Source organism: Pseudorca crassidens, chromosome 6, assembly GCF_039906515.1.
Source record: "Pseudorca crassidens isolate mPseCra1 chromosome 6, mPseCra1.hap1, whole genome shotgun sequence".
NCBI lineage: Eukaryota > Metazoa > Chordata > Mammalia > Artiodactyla > Delphinidae > Pseudorca > Pseudorca crassidens.
The window spans coordinates 21,959,662-21,982,236 of record NC_090301.1 but is presented as its reverse complement, the minus strand read 5'-3'; the positions used below and the strand labels follow the sequence as shown (position 1 = coordinate 21,982,236).

Genomic DNA, 22,575 nt, shown 5'->3' with positions numbered 1-22,575 from the left:
GAGGCTTTGACCTCAGTAATTGCTCAAATAACTGATGCCTAAAAATTAGAGTTTCATAATTCAACTCATCCTATTGTAATTAATCACTCAGTGAAAATTAAATTCCAAAATTTTTTCTAAAATGTATAACACCTTCAGCTAGGCATTATGTCCTGTGACCTGAAAAATATCCAGCAATAAACATTTTCGAGTATTTGAACTGCATGGGCAGACAACTGACCAAGTTACTCAACTCTTGACCCAGGATACTTTGTTCCAGGCTCCAGCTGATCAAACAGGTGAACATTTTGACAAAAAGAGGGCCTGGATGAAATGCTAAATGGACACATACCCTATGTTGTATTTCATGCAATTTCTCCATGCATCTTCTCTGTTAAGAACCATAACATAAAACCCTGACCTTTACTCCCAGCATCGCTCACTTCATGGTTTCTATTTTCATGTACAGATGAGAAATGAAATTAGCCCGTGTTTTAACCTAATGGAATGTTCTACAAAGTTAAGAAACAAGTTTACATACAGGCACATTTTCACAGCCTTCTACTCCTTCTACTTGATTGGGGAGAAAGGAAAACCATTTTAGTAAAAAATTCGACTGATGATTAGACAGTGATATGAGAAAAGGATGGGAAAGGGAGGGGACACCAAGTTAGCCATCAGTGTTAACAAACACTGATGCTGCCCTGTTTTTATAACCCAGTGGACAGTTCTCAATTTGCGGTAATAGAGCTACTTACCTGGATAGGTCTGTATGGGCTGGCAGCCCCACTCCCCAATGCCACGGCCATAGCAATAGCACTGGTACCTGACTCCATGCAAAAACTTCTCCCATGATTCTCCAATTTGATAAAAGGTACGGGATTCTGAATCCTGGCATTGATCTAAAATATATACAAGTAGAAGATAAGCAGCCTTGAAGACTTGAAGCTACAAATTTAAATTTGGTGTGCTAGAGCACATATTCTTAGTTTTAATAAAAACTTGCAACTGCCCTTCCAAATATATGCGGTTAAAAAATATTTTGTTCATATCTTTTACCTTACTAGACAATTAATGGTCAAAAAGTACCCATTGGGAGAAGTAATTAGCTTTCTAAAAGAATATCATTTCTAAATAAAAGTGTTAAGATTTAGATTTCAGTAGATATTGACATTCTGAATATTAATTTGAGGAAAATAAATTAGATATTATATTTTATCCATTTTAATGCAAATGATTTACCATTTGAATAGCAAGGATCAAATATAACTTTATACATTTCTTCAAAATGTGGAGGACTTAATTTTATATATAAATGAATTGAACTAAATTTCAACTAATGAACACGTACTGAGCAGCTTCTAAGAAACCCTCTCAGGCCTCTCTGCTTTGGCAATCTCAGGTCAAACAAACTCCTCTGATCAGTTTGTTTTCTGGGTGAGCAACATGTCTCTTTGAGTAAAGGAATATTAATGGATTACATTAAAGCTGGTAACACAGCTCTTTTAAGGCTTAACCTTCACTACTTGCTTAGACCTATTAAAAAGGGCAGCCAAGAAAAATAAAGTATTTGGAGGGAGGTATTTACTGGCATAATCATTTGTCCACATTACTGCACAGTCCAGCAAAGGAAAGTTCTCTTTCACAATAATTATCTTTATGATTCAGAACCCCAAAACAAATTTGTTTCAATTAAAATAAACCTTCATGTGTTACCAAATTCAGCAAAAATAAATGACCACCACTATCAAGATTATATATTGGTCCATGATTAGAGAAGAGACTTTGCCAAGCCCTCTGCAGGCCATGATCAAAGTCTACAGCCAGCTTCAATCAAGTAATATCAAATAACTCTCCTTATCTGAAACCTGCTAGCTACACTCAAGTGTCCAAATCCAGCTAGAGACACGAGGCTACTTACCAATGGGATCGCACTTCCACCGGCCCCTGCCCTGACCGAAGCAGGTACAATTCAGCATGTGTCCCTCTTCGTGACGTTTGTGGAATGTGTCATTCACATTGTATGTGATGTCGTCGACGATGCACTGATCTGTTTAGAAACAGTGGGGTGGGTGGAGAAATTTTAAGTTTCTCTGACGAAATAAAAGAAGCTACGCTTTGCGAAGCATACACTTCCTTCCACGTAATTATCAACACCTCCCACTAAAGTAATTCTTCTATTGGCATAGAATAAACATTTTTTTCAAAGCTTAATCAGTACTACAATTTTTGCAAAAAAAAAAAAATTCTCTTTCTTATAGACTTGTGAAGATTAGAAATCAAAGCATACACAACAAATTTTAACTTTCGGAAAAGTTCTTGCTGGGTTGATAATGACCTTTAGATCTCTGCTTGTTGCAATAAATAGAAGGGAGATTAAACATACTTATAGGATGCCTAGCATGATGTGATGGTCTCATCTCTGGATTAGCAGGGGTGGGGAGATATTTGGGATTTGGGAAATAAATACCATAAAAGGCATCTGGAAAGTTAATAAAAAACTAGGCCAAGTCTGTTGCTAACTCACTGAGATCCTGAGAAAATTACTTCCTTCTTTGGGACTCAGCTCCTTCCTCTGTAAAATGAGGAGTTGGTCTGTATGTCTTTCTAGTGTCCTTTTCAGCTCTGCAACATCATATGTAATTATTTTAGTCCTGGATTGTGTCACCCATTGGGCACCATAAAAGGAGAACAAGTTCAGGCCACTGTCAACACAGAGGCTACATGGACTATTTATTAGCTCCGAGTTCTACCTGAATCCTCCTTTTCAAATCAAAGAAATAGAAAAACTAAAATAAAAAGTTTTAATAGTTCAACACCCTTATATCCTATACCTGGGTCCAAAGGGGAAAAAAACTAAGTGAACAAAGAAATCGGTCTCTATGGCTTTGTCTCCTTAAATTTGGATCCAAACACAACTAACCTGGCAGAGGAGTGGCAAGCTTGGGGTCTTGGCCCCCATCTGTGCCCCTACCTGGATGCGCCATACTGACCCAGGAAAGGCCCCTTTAGACTCTACAGTCCATGACCCCAGAGAGATAGGCCAAGGCCTTCTCAAGCTCCCAGCTGAGAGCTGGTGAATGGTGACCCCCTCCTCGGAGCCCACATAGCTGGGAACAGGCTTAGAGGTGACTAATAAAGTATTAGGGACAGATGTTAAAAAACAAAAGAATAGCATGGTCTCTTTTCTTTACAAAAATTACCCCATCCTTTCTAGATAAGAATCCAACAGCACACCTACAAGCTAAAAGGATCAAGTGATTGTGTTCTAGCCTTTGAAGTCATACTTTTGGCTCAGCCTAAGTACTTACATCCTGGGAATGTTTCAGAATCTTAGAATTGCTCAGCCAGATTTTCTTAAGTGGCTGTCTAACATGCAAAACTTAGCCAGCACAGTAGACTAATGGAGTGGCATTGCATATTTCTTCTCCTGCTTTTGGTAAAGTACAAGTTTTCATGTAAAAGTCTGCCTCTCTGTATTCTTTGTCCTCTCAACTATTTTCATTAACAAGCGAGCATACCTCGGAGCTGGGAGTAGGCGACACATGTCCATTCTCCACGACCGTTCCCAACACATGTGCATCTCATCATGTGGCCCATATCATGCTGTTTGTCCCACTGGTCTCCAATGCGATACATGATCCCTTCATTGGTTGTACAGATTTCCTCGTGGGCTGTTTGGAAACAGATGAGAAACGTGTTACTGGATAAATGATCACAGGACTAAAACGTATGCAATATTATCAGTCCGGTTTGGTGATCCTAAGAGCTCTCACTTGGAAAGAAGTCTTGTGTGCCTCAAAATAATCAGCACTGCTCTGTGGGTGTGTAGAGTTTTGAGTACCAAAGAGAGAAAACATAGTCCAAAGATGAGGTTTGTTGTACGGAAAAATTACAGAATGGTTAAGAGATGTAAACCACAATAATGCCTACCCACTCAAAGGATTTGCAGTGTTCTAGAAGCCTGGATTTGACTATTGTCCCATCATTTTTTCTAGTCTCAGTTTATTCTAGATCAAAGGGAAACAATGTATATGGGTATAGAATTGTAAGCTAACGTGTGTTTTCCTTCTAAATCCAACATTCTCTTTTGCTGAAATGAGAGGAATAAAAGTTAGTGTAAGTAGTTTTCTTCTGATGTTTCATTGCCTCATATTCACACCTGACAGTGCATGGGTTCTTGTTTCTATAATCGGAAAATCAAATGTAGTCTAGCGACTCTTGAAATTTGAAAACAAATAAAGGGTATTGGTTCCCCTTTCTCCATTCACACAAACTAGAGCCTCCCTTTTAAAAAAAAGATCCCTACTGGTCAGAAAACAGAGATTTTGATATTTAATAAGTAATAGAGCTTATTCCAAAATGGCATGTAAATATGGAAGGTCTGTGACTAGAGCAGTCACTTAAATGTTTTGAGCTACTCAGTTGTGTGCTCTTTACAAAAGACAAACCTCTGAAAACATGCATATTTCCAGACTTTAAAAAAAGTATTTTTATCATATTTACATATTTTTGGACATTAAATTATATGAATGGGATTTTAAAATCATATAACTAATTATATAATTCCTATATATTTGATTATACATATATCACAAAGTTTTCTGCTATCTCAAAATTGTCTTAATGGGTGAAATAGGAGTAAACTGGACATTATTCTTCTGTCTTATTCCACAAATGATTGTCTACAAGGGCTTCATCTTACCAGCCATGGGGCAGAATCCAAACTTCTGGTCAGCGTCATAGTTCCGTGTGGTTCCACACCATTTCATGTTGTCCCTCCTGCCCTCGGATGTACAGTCGGTGTAGTTTTGGTTGTTGTACAGGAAGGGAAAGTGGCACAAGGCACCATTGGAATTTCCACCTCGAGTTTGAACCAAGACTGTCCAGAACAACCCGCAAATAGGAAGAAAAAGATTACAACTGAGCTTTCCAATGTACAGCGGGGAATTACTACAGAAAGGTTCTGAGAGCCAGGTTTCTGCAACTAATTCACAGACAGTCTGTCTCAGAATAAAAGATGTCTGATAAGATAGTTCTAAGCCTCCTTAGTGTAGGGGGCTTATAAGTATATTATTCACCTTCACCTTTCAAACAGATTTAAATCCAATTTTCCCTCTCATTTTCCCAGACAAAAAAAGAAAAGAAAAAAGATTAAATGGTCACTTTGACCATTGACATAGCTTTAACCAAAAGAAAAGCAAAAGCACTCAGGCCTGCCTCCTGTATATTCTTCATCCCTGTGGGAGTGTCTACCGATTTTACCATATAAATATCTTTAATCACGTAACAATCCCAGTGTGTCAAAAACAAATGCACTGGAGGGCTTTTCCCTTGGTGTCATTTCTCAAGATTACTGGGAAACTTGGAAGGATCTTTAGCTGCGAAGTTAGTTCCATGTCTCTTGGGTCCAGATTGCACAAGAGTGATACTTCTCAAATGTAGCCTCAAAATAAATGGCTAGCTTGCTGGCTAGTAAAAGTAGGGCATGAGAAATGGGGTTTTCTCATTGTTTTGTTTTTCCCTTGGGATACTCACCAGTATGGTCTGTACAGAAAGAATATTTCTGGTCTTGCTCATAATTGGAAGTTGTGCTGCACCAGAGATGTCCATCCTGTCGCCCTTCTGTGGTGCAGGAGTAGAAAGTCCTGCCGTTGTAGGTGAATGGTAGGACGCAAGGCTCCCCATTTGAATTGCCACCATAAGTCTGGGTTATAGCTACAATCAGAACCAAAAGGGTCTCAGTAAATACAGCAGCATTTATCTCCCACCAGTAGCTCCTTATTTATACTTAACTGAGACTGAGCATGTGTCCTCAGAAGGAAAAAAAAAAAAAAACTGAGTATGACCAGCTGTAAGTATTAACCAGATCATAATATTGTCAAAATGCCTTATTCATGAAGCCACGTTTTTTGAGGGTAGAGCAACACCCGAGTTCTCCTTCTGACATCCTTTGTTACCACCTCTGCTACCATGCCTCAGTTTCCCATTTGCAAAGCTATATTACTACAGGTTTAATTAAAGATGCTGCTCAAGGGATACTGGAGGTGTATATACAACTCTGTTGGTGCTATAAGAATTAATACATGAGGCTGTACTAGGGGAAAAGTCGTGTGCCAATTATTATTGCTATAATTACTACCACTTTTAGAGCGCGGAAGAGATGCATTAGGTTGTTGAAAGAAGTTTACGTCACAGAGTTTCAGAACTTTGAGATCTAGAGTACCAGATAGGGGTGGATTAGCTATTCAGAAAGTAACCTCTTGTAACAACATTTTAGACAAACAGAGACAGTACATAGCAGTTTAGTACTCACTACAGGAAAGAAAATACATAGATTAAAAAGATCGGAAGAAAATGTATCAAACACCAAACCCTGGTTGTTATTACAGGGTGGTAAGATTACAAGCTTTTCTTGTTTGTTTTCCATTTTTTGGTCAATGAATGTATTGCCTTTTAAAATCTGTTTTAAAAAGATGACACAGACCTGTCTCTTGGCAGCTGACTCCATTGCCCAGGCAAGTGCAAAGCATTTGCTTATTTCCTTGTGCCTTCAGCCACTGCATGCCCACGGAGTAAACCACACCACTGTCTGTGACACAGTGACCGTACGGAGCCGGCTGGGGGTGAGGCTGTGGCTGGTAAATGGCCGTTCGGACGTCTGTGAAGGAGCCAGATCCTAAGGGCACAAGAAAGGCAAGGCACAGAGCAGGTTTAGAGAAAACCACTTTCTGCAGTAGCTTTCTCGGATCTTCAAGGTCCCCTACAGATGACTCTGCAATCTGTGCTGTTACTGAGCTGGGACTGGAAACAAATGCCCGTCCCTTCCTGCATTGGCTTTTGCGCTCAGCCTAGGAAATAATCCACAAGAGTTTACCCAGGGGTTCCCATCTTCTAGCTTATCTGGAGCTACCGAGAGTATATTTCTAAATCACCAACTTTATTCTGCCACTCAACAGAGCAGATACCTTCAACAACTCCTTACTCACTCCAGCGAGCTCAAAGTTCACGCCTTCACGATCCTCCACACCTAACCCGCTTTCAGCTCGCTTCTGACCACTTCCGTCCTTGCTCTATCTCTTCCCTCACTGAGCTGCTCATCATTCCCTTCTGCACCCTGTGCTGTCCTCATGCTTTTCCCTTGGCCTGGAATGGTCTGTCTCACACTTCCTCTCTTAGCATCTCCCATTCGCCCAATCTATCTGGGCATCTCTCTTCCTGATACTGTTTTGAGAAGCCCCTGCCCCTCTGCAGCAGACCTATTGCCATTGGTGTAACACTGAGCTCCTCAGAGGAGGCCCCGGGCAGCCATATTGGAGTCTCTATTCGCTGCCCCTCCTTCCACTGTTTGTTTCTCCTCAGGATTACTTGGGAATTCTGTTGTGGTGTTTTCTAAAACCAATCAATTCTCTTAATACTGCTTTCCTTTCAGAGTAAGACAACAGAATATGTTGATCTTTTCTTTAAACTTATAGAAATTTGTTCTCCCGAGGGCAAGGCCCAAGGAAGAGTGGAATCAGAACTGAAGCTAGAATGACTGATAGACTGAATTCAGCAGCTCCGTAAGCTAAACACTAAAACCCAAATACTTCACAGACCACAGTCCCAAAGTCACACATGTTGGGGGAACATGGCGTCTGTATTCATACACCCCACCTGGCAGAGTCACAGTGCAAAGGAGCATTAAGATCCTGTAGAAGGTTCCATTTGGTTTAACCCTATGTTGCTCAAACATTTTTGAACAATGGAGCCATTTCAGTATAATATTAGTAATATTAATAAAAACAGATAACAATTACTGAATGCTTACTGCATTTAACCCAACTACCCTTTGAATTTAAACTACTTCAGTAGACTGAGATTTGTAATTGTTTCTTTTTTTGGTTAGCAGCAATCTTACTGAAAATAATCAAATAACTCAAAGATATTATCAAATCTAATCTTGTTCACCTTCATAAGTGCTCACAGCAAGATGAAAACTCATCAAAAGGAAAAAAATCCAAACAAGTAATTAATAGTTTTAGCTAGATGACCAATTGATAAAAGACTAAACAACAATGCTAGCACACTGTGTAGTGAAAACTTGATCAAAACAGAGCAAGAATAATAAAGAAGTACACACTCCCGATTCCCCTATTTCTTTCTTTAGATTCTTACAAAACAAGCTACAATGCAAAGATCTTGTTCTTGTACCAGAAATAATTAAAACTTCTTTTATTTAAAAAATGCTTAGATATTGTGTCATTCCTTCCCATCTCTAGGCCCCCTCTGATTTTCTCAAATTGTGAATGCTAATACATGGAAAAAATGATTGTGCATTATTTTATGGAACGCAACAAAGTTTGCTGGAGCATGGAAACCACACATCAAGGACCGTGTCTGCTACAAAAAAAAGCAGAATGTCAGGACAAGGAGATATATTCCATTCTGAAAAAGAACAAATGTACTTTTCCCCTTTTCCTAGCAGAAGAATCAAGTGATCATGTAACTCAACAAAAATCTCGCATTTCCATTAAAATGCACTTTAGATATTCACAATACATGTAAATGTGTATGTATATGTGTGTATCCATATGCGTATACATCTATAGATCTATTTATATTTATCTATCTATACCTTTATGTATAAATCATGTAGGTTAGCATTTTCTTAGACAACAGTTTTACCTCTTGGGGCTAAAATGGATTTTTTCCCCCTAAGATCCATTTTCATTTCATTTTTATTTAAGTTTAAAATTTGACATTAAACAAACTTTTAACAACTAAGAGTCTGCAAATGAACTCAGCTTACTAGCCAAAACACTGCAAATCATCCTTCAATGGCATGTCAAGGGAAAGATGGATTTGCAGAAATACTTTATGCAAGGCGCCCCCATTTGGGTCCCACTGGCCCTGAGACTCACCGGCAGACGTGGTCTGCAGGGTTGTGTGCCTCTCACACTTCCACTCGCCACGGCCGTTGCCAGTGCAGATGCATTGGAGCAGGTTCCCCCGATTGTCCTTCTTGCGCCAGGTATCCCCAATTCTATAGGATGTCCTAGTGTCCTGATCGTTGCATCTGTCTGTGTCAGAAAGGAAACACTGAAACATGTAAATCAGGTCGAGCTTGGCAAGTGCTCAGTGCAAACCTAAAATAAGAATAGAGTTGTTTCTAATAACGACCTACTGTATAGCACAGGGAACTCTATTCAATATTCTGTAATAACCTATATGGGGAAAGAATCTGAAAAAGAGTGGATATATGTATATGTATGTTACTTTGCTGTATACCTGAAAGTAACACAACACTGTATAAGTCAACTGTACTCTAATAAAAATTAAAAAAAAAGAGTTGTTTCAAGTTTGGTGCTGTTTTTGGATGATACGTTTATATTCAGCTGTGGTGCCGCGGGTGTTAACTTCTGAAAGATGGGATTGCATTTGAAACAGTGTGAAGGGAGCTGTATGATGTAGTCTAGTTCCACTTCTCTGTCTGCCAAAACAATTTTTTTCATTCATTAAATCTTCATTCATTCATTCAATTCATTAAATTTGGTAAAAGTCAAATCTTTCATTCACTACATTGTTTTCACATTGTTCATTTGACCAAATTCATCCTCTGGCTTTCTAGTCTCCCCTCTCTTTCCTTCTCAGGCTCTCCGGGCTTTCTCATAGTCATTATTGTATACAGCCTGCCTTTCCATAGGGGACTCTCTTTAGAAAACTAGGAACAATAGGGAGGCAGGTAGGTCTCAAAGGGTCTCCCCCAACTGCCCCAAAGGAGCAGTTAAAAGATAGCAGCATCTCTTTCTTCATTTGTTATGTAAAACAATTCAGGGGACTACCAACCTCTTCTACCAACTAAACTATTCTCTCCCCTGGTCCCACCCCACCTCCACAAACAAACATCTATTTAACATCAATAACAAAATGGCCTCTTTTGAATTGCTCGGTGTTAACTCTCTGACGGAAAAGTGGGATTATTAATATAAAATGATAATTTGTAACTAAATTACTACTCGTCTATGTGTTCAATTATCTGGCAAATAGATTGTTTCAATTATAATCCAGCTTTGCCCATATGCTACAATGTGAGTAGAGAGGATTTGATTTGTTTGTGAATCAGAAAATCATTGCACTGGGTTAGAGAAAAAATAATTAGTTAATGTAAGTTCACACAAATACACACCCACATTGATCTCCCACCACAGCAGAAGTCTGAATAAAGATATCATTGCTGGTTACACTTTTCCCCAAATTCCTAGCTAAAAGTGATGTCTTCCCCTGAACTTCCATTGCACTATTTCAGTATTTGTCTTGAAGTCCTTAATACTGTGCTTTGTAGAATGTGAATATGTATAAGCCTTTCTCATCACTCTGACCTACTTACTCAGTGCTCTTTGAAAGCTGGGTTAATGTCCAATTCATTTTTGCATCCCTATACCATCTTGTATAAAGTAGGGGCTTATACAATTTCATGGAATAAATGACTTTTCTTTGAGAAACTTTACCCAACTTGCTATTAGAAGAGTTTTAAATAATAGATAAGAATTTAAGTCAAACATCTAATTTGTCTTAAGCTAAAACATTGCCTCCAAGGTCTTGGAAGTCTGAGAATCATAATAAAATTTTAAATGCAAAAGATTTAATGAACTGGAAGGTTCTGGGAACTATTTGGTTAGAATTGTTATCACTTTTCAGGAAAGACAATTTTTTGCTTGCAAAGAATTCAAATTTGGATGATGAACATGTTAATATGGCTAAGTGCTTTAAGCTGGATAAATAAAATATGTTCAAAATTATTTAGATTTGATTTTAAATGTATTTATAACATCGATAGCTAATGGCTGTTTTGCTTAGCAAACTCTATAATCACTATTGGTTTGAAATTTCACAAAAGGAGCTTTGAACCCCTAAGGCAACAAGTAAGGCTCCAGGGCAGTCTTAGAGCAGCAGAGATACCAGAGGGTAGCTTCTTCACAGCACTGGTAAACCTAAAGAGACACCGTCCTTAACCCTAGAGTAAACACATAATTTTAACCTATGGGGTAAGTACCTTTTATTTTCATCAATTTTGTCAATGAATACGCCTTATTTAAATTTCAAACATAGAAGGAAACCAAAAACTTTAGAGCTTTAGCTCCTTTCTATGTCAAGAGCACCCACATGCCCAAAGATGCATTTGCCTGTTATTTTAACGATTTCTTTGCTACTTAGAAAATATCTCAGTGATACTTTAGATGAAACATTTGCAACTAATCTTCAGGTCCACAACACATTTGGCATTTAAATGCATATTAAGGTTTTTTCCTCAGTAGCTGATAACCTAAGACCTTATTGAACTAAGTTTTTTTTTTTTTTTTAATTTAGTCTTCTTTGAAGAAGCAAAGTAAGTTGCTTATGGAATTTTTCTTGACATCCAAATGTTACCACGTTGGTGGAAATGGATGTGTTCTAAGTGACATCACATGACAATTCTCTCTAGGAATCCAGAACACAACGCCTGGTCTCATCTTTAACATAAAGATCTAAAACATACTCCTGGAGGTACAGGTGATGCGTCCACTGCCTTCTCCCAGACAAGTACAATCCACCATCATCCAGCCTTGATAAGGCTTTTCCCAGGTCTCCCCGACAACGTAGGAAGTCCCAGCAGCGTGATCAAAACATTTCTCAGCTGTAGGGGAATTTGAAAGAAAAACAGAAAAAAAAGGGGTTATTTTGAATTGGGCAGTTTCCCTGTAATTTAAATTGTACTGTGTAAGCAAAAATCCAGCCACATTTTTTTAAGTGGTACTCTGTTCAAAAAGAAAGGCACGCCCTGTAACTAAGCACATTGTGTAACCAAAGCGAAAGAAAGCTCGAGCCAAGTTGGCAGGCAGAAATTCTGTTCTCCTAATAAGTCCATGGACTGTATATTTTCCGCTAGTACCATTATTCACACCAGTATTTTGAGTGAAAAAGATCTATGTATGTATCCAGAGGGAGAGTAAATATGCAAAATTCCAACCTTAATTATGAAAGACCAATTATTAATGCCTAAATAAAATGACAAGAAAGCTATTTAAAATTTGGATTGCTGTAAAAACAGAGACAACACAAAGAAAAAAAAAGCCTCTGAATTAGAGAACAATCAGAATAAAATTTATAGTCAAAAACTTTTAGATTTGTATCAATAGAATTCAGCTGAGGATTGACACAAAAAGAAACTCAGCAATTTTTATTTTGACAAAAAATGACCAAGGGGATGACAGAGCACACGCCATATCGTGTTTTTGTCCAGTGCGTTCCAATAAAGAAATATGTCAAAAGGGTCATTTTTTTTTCTTTTAAATAACTGTCATCTTGACCAAGGAGAAATCTGAAATCAGATCTTAGAGAAAACAAATGACTTCTTCCTAAATCTTTCAACTCTATCTTGTGTTTTTGAAACAAAATTAAGACATCTATACATGGTTGGTACTTTTTGATCTGATTCCTTTAAGAAGACTATGGATTAATAAGATTTCATTATTTGAAATAGAATTCTCAGTTTGTTATCTTTTTTATTGGAATTCATATATCTTGTCCAAGTCGATTTTGGCTCAACCCAATATTTTAACTGTGCCTCCCCACCCTTCATTCATCCCCAGGAGTCACACACCTATGGGTTTGCAGGTCCATTCTCCTTTCCCGTTACCGAGACACACACACTCCAACATGTAACCACCAGTCTCGTGTGGTCTCCTCCAGGTGTCACCAATCTTGTAGGACTGACCCCCTTCATGGCAGCGGTCTGATCAAGATAAAAAGCCAATGTTAGAGAGAGTGGTCTAGAAAATATTTTTAAGAAAAGTCTCATGTTCCAACCAGGACAGGCACTTAGGTTAGCCAAAGTAAGAGAACAGCTTTCCCATCAGAGACAGGGGAAAAGCTAACAGGTCTGGTCACTTTGGGTCATTCAATTAAATGTCTTGTTTAAGCACAATGGGAAACCACAGAGAAAATTTGAATGGCAAAGAAAGGAGACATAAATCCTAGTTCCCCAGAGAGATCACAGGAAATTGGGTTCTAAAGCAGAAAAGAAAGGTTGCCAGGCATGGCCTCTCACATACACAGCGGGTTAAGTCTGAGACTAATTCAATGAAAAAAGCCACATCAGGCCTAGCATTCCAGCTTTCAGGATGTGGAGAGTCTGTATTTCACCCTAGAAATGTCATTTTGATGGAAAGAAATAGATGTATATATAGCAAGTGTGGAAATCTGGGTACTTTTCTAGGCTATTTAACACAAGGGCACATGCAAAGGTTAAACTGTCCACTAGACTGTAAATGCTATGGGACACTGACTCTTAAGATTTACCAGTACACTTGGATAAAGGCTGACATTAAATATGGGAAAGGCTGATTGGGCTTATTCACAAGAGACTGATTTGTCTTTTCGACAGAGCCATCAAGTGACTTTATACAACGATGGATTAAAAAAAAACTAAATGCTATGTTAATAGAATCTATTGGTAACCCAATGAATCATACTGGAAAGTTTGACTTAGCTAAACTAGAATTGCTGAGAGTCAGTCCAGATCCCAGAGTACCCTGGAAACACTATCAGGCTAATCATTCCGTATTATTCCTGGGAATAGAGAGATCTGCTTCCCGGGCATAAACTATTGGTTACAAAGAAATCAGACTGTTTCTGTGAGATCCAAGAGGTCTGGGCATTGCAAACAAGAAGAGCAGACCACACAATGGTTAATTCACTCTTCGTGACCATCTTCCCAATCACTGCAGATCACCACATGGTCAGTCTGGCTTGAAGATGCCCAGATAACGTAAAATGGGCAACTCATCTAAGAATGCAATGGAACCCAAGAAATCCACGTGGTTATGTTATGTACGTACACGTGTACACACACACACACACACAGACACACAGACACACAGACACACACTCATAAATGCACACAGACTAAACACTGACTCCACCTATGCTCAGAGCCATCTTCCAGAAGCACAGGAACCAGTCGGGTGGCCACAGAAAACTGCCTGGTCACCTAGGGTAATCCCCAAATTAGGAATATCCAGTCATGGATAACAGAAAGTGACAGTGATGGTAACGGAAAAATTCATATTGTGCTATTTTAGCATCCCTTGACAGAAGGCCATTCTTACTTGCAATGGTGCAGCTTATTCTCCCTCGCCCAGCCCCAATGCAGGTGCAGTCCCAGATCATGGAGTCCTTAGGGCGCTCGTAAGTGTCGCCCACCCGGTAAGTGTTCCCGGTGTACTTGTCAAAGCAAGTCTCTTCAGCTGAGGGGAGAAGGAAAGTTCACATGAGCCTTACATATGTAAAGCTTTTCTCTTCCACTACTCCCATCCAAAGGAAAACTCACTTTTCCATTCTAGGAGTAGCAAGGGGCAAACGGAAAGTTTAAAAAAAATTGACATGGGAGATCTCGATTTTACCCTAGGCTCTAATAAAGCCTCAGTTTTCAATCTTTGACAAGTTCTCTAATTTTCTGGAAATGAATAGCCATTGGAAAGGATTCTCAGGCCCTTAGGAAAAAGCCATAACGTATGACCTTAGGACCGGCTAGATTGTGAAGGAAGGGCTTTGGATTCACCTCTCTGGCTCAGAAAGTCAAACCAAGGTCCACATAAAAATAAACAATCTGAAGAGCCCCTCCTCCCGCCCCTCCCCAGGCACTGTCAGTTATTAATCCTACTATTTCCATTTTAGCCTCATCAGTGCTTCTCTGTAGGAGTTGCCATAATTTACAAGAAATATATCAAGGGTCATAAAGGAAGGACAACTTTGAAGTGGTTAATGATTTTATGTTGAACTGCAGGGGACAAATCACTTTACAATGTACTGCCCAAAGTGTTTTCTGTCCCATAATTTTACAGTTTAAGATTTGAAATTACTTTCTAATAAATTAAAATGTTATAATCATTTTTTTTTTGGAGGAAGCAGGAACACACAACATTTTTCTTTTTTTTTTTTCATCAAAGGCTTTGGGAAAGTAAAACCCCAAAAAAAGACTCTGGGAACTACTTTGAGATACATTTGTTCTATTGTTTTAAAGGTAAAAGGAAAATGTGAAAAGCAAATAGAAGCAGTTATTAAACATTTTTCAAGAGGAAATGACAAATAATTCTATTGGGGAAATGGTGAATGTAATTTTATTACTAATGCTAACTTTAATTAACAGGCACTACTTCTCCATCTATGAGAAGATATTAAGTACAAGACAGGCTCCCCCTGCCCCCACTTACGTTCAGGCTTGCTCTCGCAGTTAAAGCCCCGGCTCCCTCCATAACAGGTGCAGACCAAGGCACTGCCCAGGTAGGTGCGCTCCCACTGTTGGTTTATCTGATAGTGTTTCCCATTGTCATAACAACCAGCTATAAAGAATTAAAGGGAAAAGTCACTAAATTTGCATCCTTCTTTTTTCCAAATGATGGAATTTTCTTGCACAACTAAACTGATGAGCCTAAGCAACAAATGTAGGGGAAAAAGTTAACCATCAGAGCATCAGGAGAATTAAAAGCGACTAGATATCTAAAGAGTTAACCGCAAATTTGCACACATAGATATTTGGTTATTCCTTTTGTTTTTCTTCCGACTTAGTTAAATGTTATACAATGATGTCATTTCCATCTGGCCAGGGGTCTGCATCAAAGGCGTGGAAACATTTTGAAAAGCAGATAACTGGGAACTACATTTTAAAACATGCAAGGAATTTCAGTGCTCTTTGGGGGTAATAAGTCGAGAAGGGCAACATTCAGCAGTTTCCTTTAGCCAAGGAAAAGGGAGGGTGTGTCTGAAAAACTGGAAGAGGATTTCTGATCTCCTTGGAGAAGCATCCTGGAGGCCTCAGGATGCAATCTGAACCAGTAACATCTCATTCAAAGCAGGAACGACACAGTTATTTAGCTACCGTCTCCTCACCCCCATTTTGAAAACGTTTAACCCCACAGTAATCCCACATGGAAAGTTTAAAGGCATACATCATTTTCTCTTTAAAGGCAAGTTTTGATGAATTCATAGGACTTAGACCTGAGTTGGTAAGAGCACTGCGGGACCTCGCAGAGCCCCTGTTCTCCAAGGCATTATCTTATTCTAGGCCCTCAGAACCAGCCTGCTCAAAGCAAGTCTTTTGGTTCCCCAGCCGGTTTCTCTCATTAAGGAGTGCACACTCTCCACACGCGCGCGCGCGCAAAACTTCAGCCACAACTTCGGTTGGCTTTACGGGTCCCATCCCTGCAACAGCCTGTTTCAGCCCGAGGTCAGTACTCACGCTTGCTTTGGCTGACAGCCAACGGGGACTGGGGCTGAACGACCTGCTGAGCCTGCCTCTTGCTCTTCGAGGCTCCAGTGGAGGGCACCGCTGTCCCCAGGAACAGGACGGTCAGCAGCAGCAGCAGCCGGGGCCCCGGATCCCCGAGCATCTTCAGACGGTGAGGCAACTCGCCACCAAGTTTGGTTCCCTTCGCAACCTGCGGGCGGAGTCCCTTTCAGTGCCGCCAAGAAGGTAAGGGCTGGAGGATGGGGAAAGGGAAGGGTAGAGGTACACAGGGGAAGGAGAGGACGAAAGAAGTTGTGGCTGCAGATCCCCTCTCCCCCGCTCGCGCCTAGGGCTCTCTCTCCTGCCCTGAAAAGCGCAGCCGGCGCGAGCGGCCGAGCCCAGAGGGCCGGGGTTTATATGGGACTGTCCCTTCCCGCCCCCCGCGAGGCCCTGGGCGCTGGGGAGGAGGGACCGGCTCGACTCCCCCCACCCTCCTCTCGCCGCCGCCGCCGCCGCCGCCGCCGCCGCCGACCGCGCGCGGATTGGCCCGGGCTCCGGGTGACGTCAGGGGGGCTGTGGGTTCTCCTCGAACAAAAGAGATGCTGATCGCCCGCCAGGATTGGGCAAGAGAACTTTTTTCTGTTTCCTTTGCGGTCATCAAACTTTTGGGGAGCAAAGGCGGAGGGATTGGGAAGCGGCTAGAAAGGGGTTGACTGGGAGGAAAGGGAGGGGCTGGAGTCGTGTGTAGCAAAGGGGTCGCAAGTCCACCCCCCCCAACCCCGCTTCCTTTTTCTATTTTATTGGGGTTGGCGGCGGGGAGTGGGGGTGGTTGAGGACATTGCGTCTCTTCTGGAAAAAAAGTCTCTGCTCACTGGAGTGCAGTTCGAGGGGGAGGGTAAAACCATAAAGTAGCCACCACCTTGCAGCTGTAGGAATGTAGACTTTGCCGTCCCAGGGCGCGGCTGGCCTTCACTCTGTTCCCTTTCTTTGGTTTACTGTGCACTGACTGGACACTCTCTTTGCCTTCACAGTTTCCTGTTCAAGACTTCTCCCCTTCTAAACGCTGTGCCTGCCCGGTTCTGAGGACGTTTTAGCTGGGGGGCAGGAGGGAGAAACGATCCTTTTAATGAGCTTTTACTTAGTACCAGGAGTTCTGCGGGGCGCTTGACGGATCCGGGGGTAATTCAGAGAACGAGGTTTCTTTTGAAAGGACAGAGCAGCAGTTTGCTTTTTTCCAAATATGCAAGAAAGTCTTCTTTTCCCGGGGATGGGATGCCTGTTACCACTGAAAACTGAAAAGTTGGACCGACCTCGGAGAAAGATGGTGGTGTCCTTGCCCATGTTCACCGCGCCCGTTACACAAAGCAGAGATCCTTGAGTCCTTAAAAGCTGAGAAAAGACCGTTTCCAGTCTTTCCTTCCTACAGTCCCTTCCTTGATTTTATTTGGCATTTTCGTTTGGTGGACATCGGTCTCATCACAGAATTCCCCTCCCCCAGCCCCGTTGCCAGACTTTTTTTTTTTTCCAAAATGTTACTTACTCCAAGAATATGGAAAGTTCCCATTTAAGATTTCCTTTTCTTTCCCTCTAAAGGCACAGGATAGACAGGGAATCTGAGAAGTCTCTAGCATTTAGCAACTCATCACATCAGTCCTTTTTACAGACAAACACAAGTCATACGTGCTTTTTAAAGATCTTCAAAAGGAGTCCTCAACTTTCTTCGGTAACTCCTGAGAGATCTAAACTCAAAGCTTTGCCTCCTAGTTAGGTTCCTAGTGCAGACCTCCCGTTTGCTTTGAGAATCTATGAACGCTGCTAGCCAAATACGTTTGTTTCTGTGATTGCTTTTCTCCAAAAGTTCTGCCTTCAGCGACTGCCATGGGGTAATTTGAACTCTGGTCTATAAAATACCGACACATCAAAGACACAAAACTAACATTTGCTTTTATTAACACAGGGAATTAAAGGGGGGAAAAAAAACCACACAGCAAATATCAGTTTCCTACAAGCAGTGTAAAGTAACTTCTTGAGGCATCTTTGTGACCAATTTTGCAAGTTGAAAGAGTGCCACAGATTTCCCCAAATTTAGAGTCTTGTCTGGGTTAGAGGGTTTTTTCTGTTGTTCCCCCCCCCCCATTTCTCATCATCACTTGACAAAGCAGTTTTCTTTTTCAAATTAAAAGGGCCCCTTGTAAAATTCTTAGTAAATTTCTAGGAAGCTGGGTGTTCCTTCCAGAGGGACCCGGTACCTGGAAATCAGGATTTAAGCAAGGTAAACCTGAAGCTAATGCTTTCTTAAAATATGTAGATTCTGGGGTAAGGAAATAAATGGTTAGAAATGTATTTTGTCAACCAAAACCATGATAGTTTGATATATTTACTGTACTCAAAATACATTAGAATAATATACACAAGAGAGCTTGGAGGAAAAAAGCCCAAGTGACTTACATTTCAGAAGAAACTGATATTACAATCCATTGAAATATAATTTGCTTAAGGATATGGTATATTTCTAATGTCTCAGAAGCAAAAATATAACAATATACTGACTGAATTTTATAGAAATGCTTGAGAGTTCACCCTTTTACTTGAAAGTGACTCTTCTTTTTTCTTTGGAGACAGAAATATTTTCTTAGATAGCAAGGCTTATCACAGTATTCTTTCATTATCAAAGCGCCTTGTAATTGTGTAAGTCTATATCTCTAACTGGAGAGATAATTAAATCTCTCCACTCTGACCCTGTTCAAACTAGGTATGCCTCGTGTCCAAGATTCCTTTGCACTCCCTTAAGAAATCTGAAGACTATTTTGACAGGATGGGTTCTTCAGCAAATGGTATCCTCCTGTTTGTAGGATATATCATTGGATTTCTTCTTCTCATCTCAATTTCGAGAAGGAAATGTGACAAAAGTAGATTCATAGGTGCCTGGGGCTGGGGCTGGGCATGGGAATTAGCTGTCAATGGGCACAGGGAATCTTACTGGGGTGATGAAAATACATGTGCTAAAAGTAGATTGTCGTGGTGGCTGCTTAACTTGGTAAAGTTACTGAAAATCACCGAGTTGTACACTTAAAATGGGTGAATTTTATGGTATGTAAATTACACTCCAAAAAAGTTTTTAAAACATCGATTGAAACGTAGGATTTCTTTATTCTTCTTTTACTTGTATTGTACCATCTTCTGATTTTGTTTCAGTGACATGCACTCAAGTGGCTGCAGCATATGCAGGGTGCCCTCATTTCTTCATTTTTCTAAGAGGAAGTTTGCCTTTAAAACAGTAGTGGATTCTTTCTTCTACACCAGTAACCTCTGACAAAACCTACTATTTGTGTGACGCCACGCATGTGGTAGAGACAGAACAAATCTTTATTTACGACTGTGCCTTGTTTCTACTTGGACTTGCCATCGAGATAGAATTTTCTCAGAACCCAGGTAAACTTAAATGTTCAGGGCTTCCCTGGTGGTGCAGTGGTTGAGAGTCCGCCTGCCGCTGCAGGAGACGCGGGTTCGTGCCCCGGTCCGGGAAGATCCCACATGCCGCGGATCGGCTGGGCCCGTGAGCCATGGCCGCTGAGCCTGTGCGTCCGGAGCCTGCGCGTCCGGAGCCTGTGCTCCACAACGGGAGAGGACACAACAGTGAGAGGCCCCCGCGTACCGCACAAAAAAAAAAAAAAAAAAAGTTCAGTAACAAAAAGGAGCACATATATTTGTGAGTTTGGGGGTGTTATTTGGATGTTTTGTTACTGGAGAAGGTTAATGAGGAGCATGTGCAATTATGGAAATCTGAAGTGAATTGACTTCATTTGTTGAAATTATGGTTAAGCACAAAACAAATTTATCGGAGCCAGTCATTTAGAAAGGATTGAAATCAAAACAACTTAAGGGATAAGTTTGAAAAGCCAGTTTTGTTTCTAAGTGAAGAATGGCTTTTCTTTAAGAGGAATACACACATGAGAGACAATAACTGTCCTAGTCAAATCTCTTGCCTATTGAAAAACAAAAAATCTCATCCCTGATACAAAGTAACTTCTTGACCCCAAGGGTTACATTTAAATGAATGTGGGCTGTTTTTCCTGAAAACCTTGGGCTTTTATCCTGTTCTTAATCTCTTTCAGTTCTGTTGGTGGGGAGGCCATTGATTAGGTGACCTTTGGAACTTTCTGCCTTAAGGGCCTGCAGTGTCTTTTACTATTTCATGGTCTTCTGTGGGTAGGTTGAATGGAGATAAATTACAGTAGTTTTGTTTCTTATCTTGATTTTATTTGGGGGGCATGAAATCCTTCCTATCTTCCCTTGAAAACAGCCGAGCTTGCAAAACCGCTACTCATTAAGCACAGGTGCTAGAAGGAAAAATAAACTGCCCCATGGACAGCCCTCATGGGTGGAATGTCTGGACAGTTGTCTAGAATTGACAGGGCCTTGCAACCAGGGGAAAAAAAAATCCTTGATAAGGGCTTTAAATTATGCCTTGAAAGCTAGCCAGTTTTCACTTAATCAGCATTTTGTTTATAGTTTAAGTTAGTTTATTATTTAATCAGCACTTTTAAAAGCCTTAATCGGTGTCCTTTGTTTTTTAACAGAAGTGCTTTTTCTCATTAGAGTGATGTAACTCCCAAAAGGCTTTGCAAAGGAGTCTTATTCTTCTAGTAAAGTGGAACAAACTACTGGGTAGCTGGACCGCTCACCCAGAACTGTATTATAGAACATTTCAGCTTTCCAAGATAGGTAGTAGTTTCTTAGAAAATTTTTATTTCTGTGTGCTGTTGCTCCTTTTTCCAATCTTGCTTTATTTTATGTAGGTGGCTTTAAAAGTTTATTTTGAAAGGCTGAAAATTTTTTTGAAAACTTAAAAGATTTTTGGGATTTAAATTATTTTCTATCTTTTTACATTCACATACTTTAAGCATCTTATATGCAGCTAACTTTGAAGGTTGCATCAGGTGCTTAAAAACAACCATAAACATTATCTCTTAAGTAAACTTTTATACTAACAATAGACTACTGTGATATAGGTGGCCAATAGACACTCTTTCTGTTGATTAATTCGTTATTAAAAATTAAGGACATATTCAACTGAATTATAGCAATAAAAGCATAATTACAACTATCCCTAAATTTAAGCCAAACTATTTTCTTGATAAATTTGATATAGTCTCTCATTAGCTGTAAAAATTTTACTGAGATGGAATGGATATTTCAAATCATTACTACGTTAAACATGAAAAATTAAGGCATGCATCAGCACCTGAACAAGGTCATAAAGGTTTCAGTACCTGTGGAGAAATACATCTAAACAGCTAGATTTTACTAAGTACTTTCTCTGAGCCAGACCCAGTACCAAGTACTTTATATTGAGTTTTTCATTCAACCATCAAGCACCCTCTGAGGGAAGTACTATTATCCTCTCACTCTTACAGATGAGGCTACAAGGCTTAGAAAAATAGCTAGAATGGAGCTTTCTGAATCACCAGCCTTGTAGAAATTGTAGTATCACTTAATGATCTCCCTCTGGAATAAAAATACGAGCAAAGCAATTGGCTAAAGGATTTTGTGAATGACTTTTTCAACATGAGACTAATGTATTCAGAAGATGTCACACAGAACTCTGCTAACTGACATGTTACCAGTTTTCCCCTGTTGTATCCAGGGCCATTCTTTTGCGAAACAATGTCCTTCAAACAACCTGTTTTGTTTTGGTACTTTGATTGCTACCTCTGACCCTGGACTAGACCACAAGCTTGATGGGGCAGAGTCTCTGTCTTGACACTTTTGAATGAAAGGAAAGAAGGACAGATGATAAACACTCAAATTTACAGTTAATGATTATTTATCCAGCCAGCCATATCACTAAGCGCTCTGCATATGTTATTTTAGTTTATCCTCAAAGCAACTGCCAGAAATAAATATCCATAGCCCCATTTTACTCTCTGAGACTCAGAAAGCTTAAAGATGGTCCTTAAGCTTTTTCAACGAAAGAGGGACAAAGCTGGAACTTAAAGTCTAGACACAAAATTCATGTTCCTTACCAAGACATACGAGGCTTCCCCCAAAGATTTTGCCCCATTTAAGTTATAAGAAATCTGAACAAATTCAATGGCGGTTACTTTTTTTCTTCCCCCAGGTCTTCATGCTGTGTTCTTCACTGCCTTGCTCTGCATCCGGGGCTGACCCCTTGGACTGTTTGGCAGACTCCTCTCCCTGCTGCAGGGGAGGAGCCCAAAGAGGTCAGGGTGCTTATTCCGAAGCCTGGTTTTAGGGCTACAGTTCTGGTGGCAGCTGCCTCTGTGTAAAACATGCATGCTCAGTGGGAGCCATATTGCCCTCAAGAGGGGAAAATTGGTTGTTGGTGG

At 40.3% G+C, this 22,575-nt stretch overlaps 1 protein-coding gene across 9 annotated transcripts in view; it reads right to left on the bottom strand.

Annotated features, from left to right (window-relative positions):
- FN1 (fibronectin 1) overlaps positions 1 to 16,639 on the bottom strand; it is a 69,313-nt gene extending 52,674 nt beyond the window's left edge. For 5 of the 9 annotated variants that reach the window (XM_067740685.1, XM_067740682.1, XM_067740686.1 and 2 more), the window contains exons 1-12: positions 16,238 to 16,638; positions 15,213 to 15,341; positions 14,109 to 14,246; positions 12,602 to 12,733; positions 11,498 to 11,635; positions 8,883 to 9,041; positions 6,467 to 6,658; positions 5,518 to 5,697; positions 4,685 to 4,861; positions 3,501 to 3,653; positions 1,901 to 2,029; positions 738 to 881 (exon numbers count right to left, since the gene is read on the bottom strand). In XM_067740685.1, coding sequence (XP_067596786.1) covers positions 738 to 881; positions 1,901 to 2,029; positions 3,501 to 3,653; positions 4,685 to 4,861; positions 5,518 to 5,697; positions 6,467 to 6,658; positions 8,883 to 9,041; positions 11,498 to 11,635; positions 12,602 to 12,733; positions 14,109 to 14,246; positions 15,213 to 15,341; positions 16,238 to 16,388 — 1,822 coding nt within the window. In that variant the 5' untranslated portion in view covers positions 16,389 to 16,638. Of the gene's footprint in view, positions 1 to 737; positions 882 to 1,900; positions 2,030 to 3,500; positions 3,654 to 4,684; positions 4,862 to 5,517; positions 5,698 to 6,466; positions 6,659 to 8,882; positions 9,042 to 11,497; positions 11,636 to 12,601; positions 12,734 to 14,108; positions 14,247 to 15,212; positions 15,342 to 16,237 lie in introns of all 9 variants that reach the window. The other 4 variants (XM_067740680.1, XM_067740683.1, XM_067740687.1 and 1 more) reach the window with 1 other exon arrangement.
- Positions 16,640 to 22,575: the final 5,936 nt, after the last annotated feature.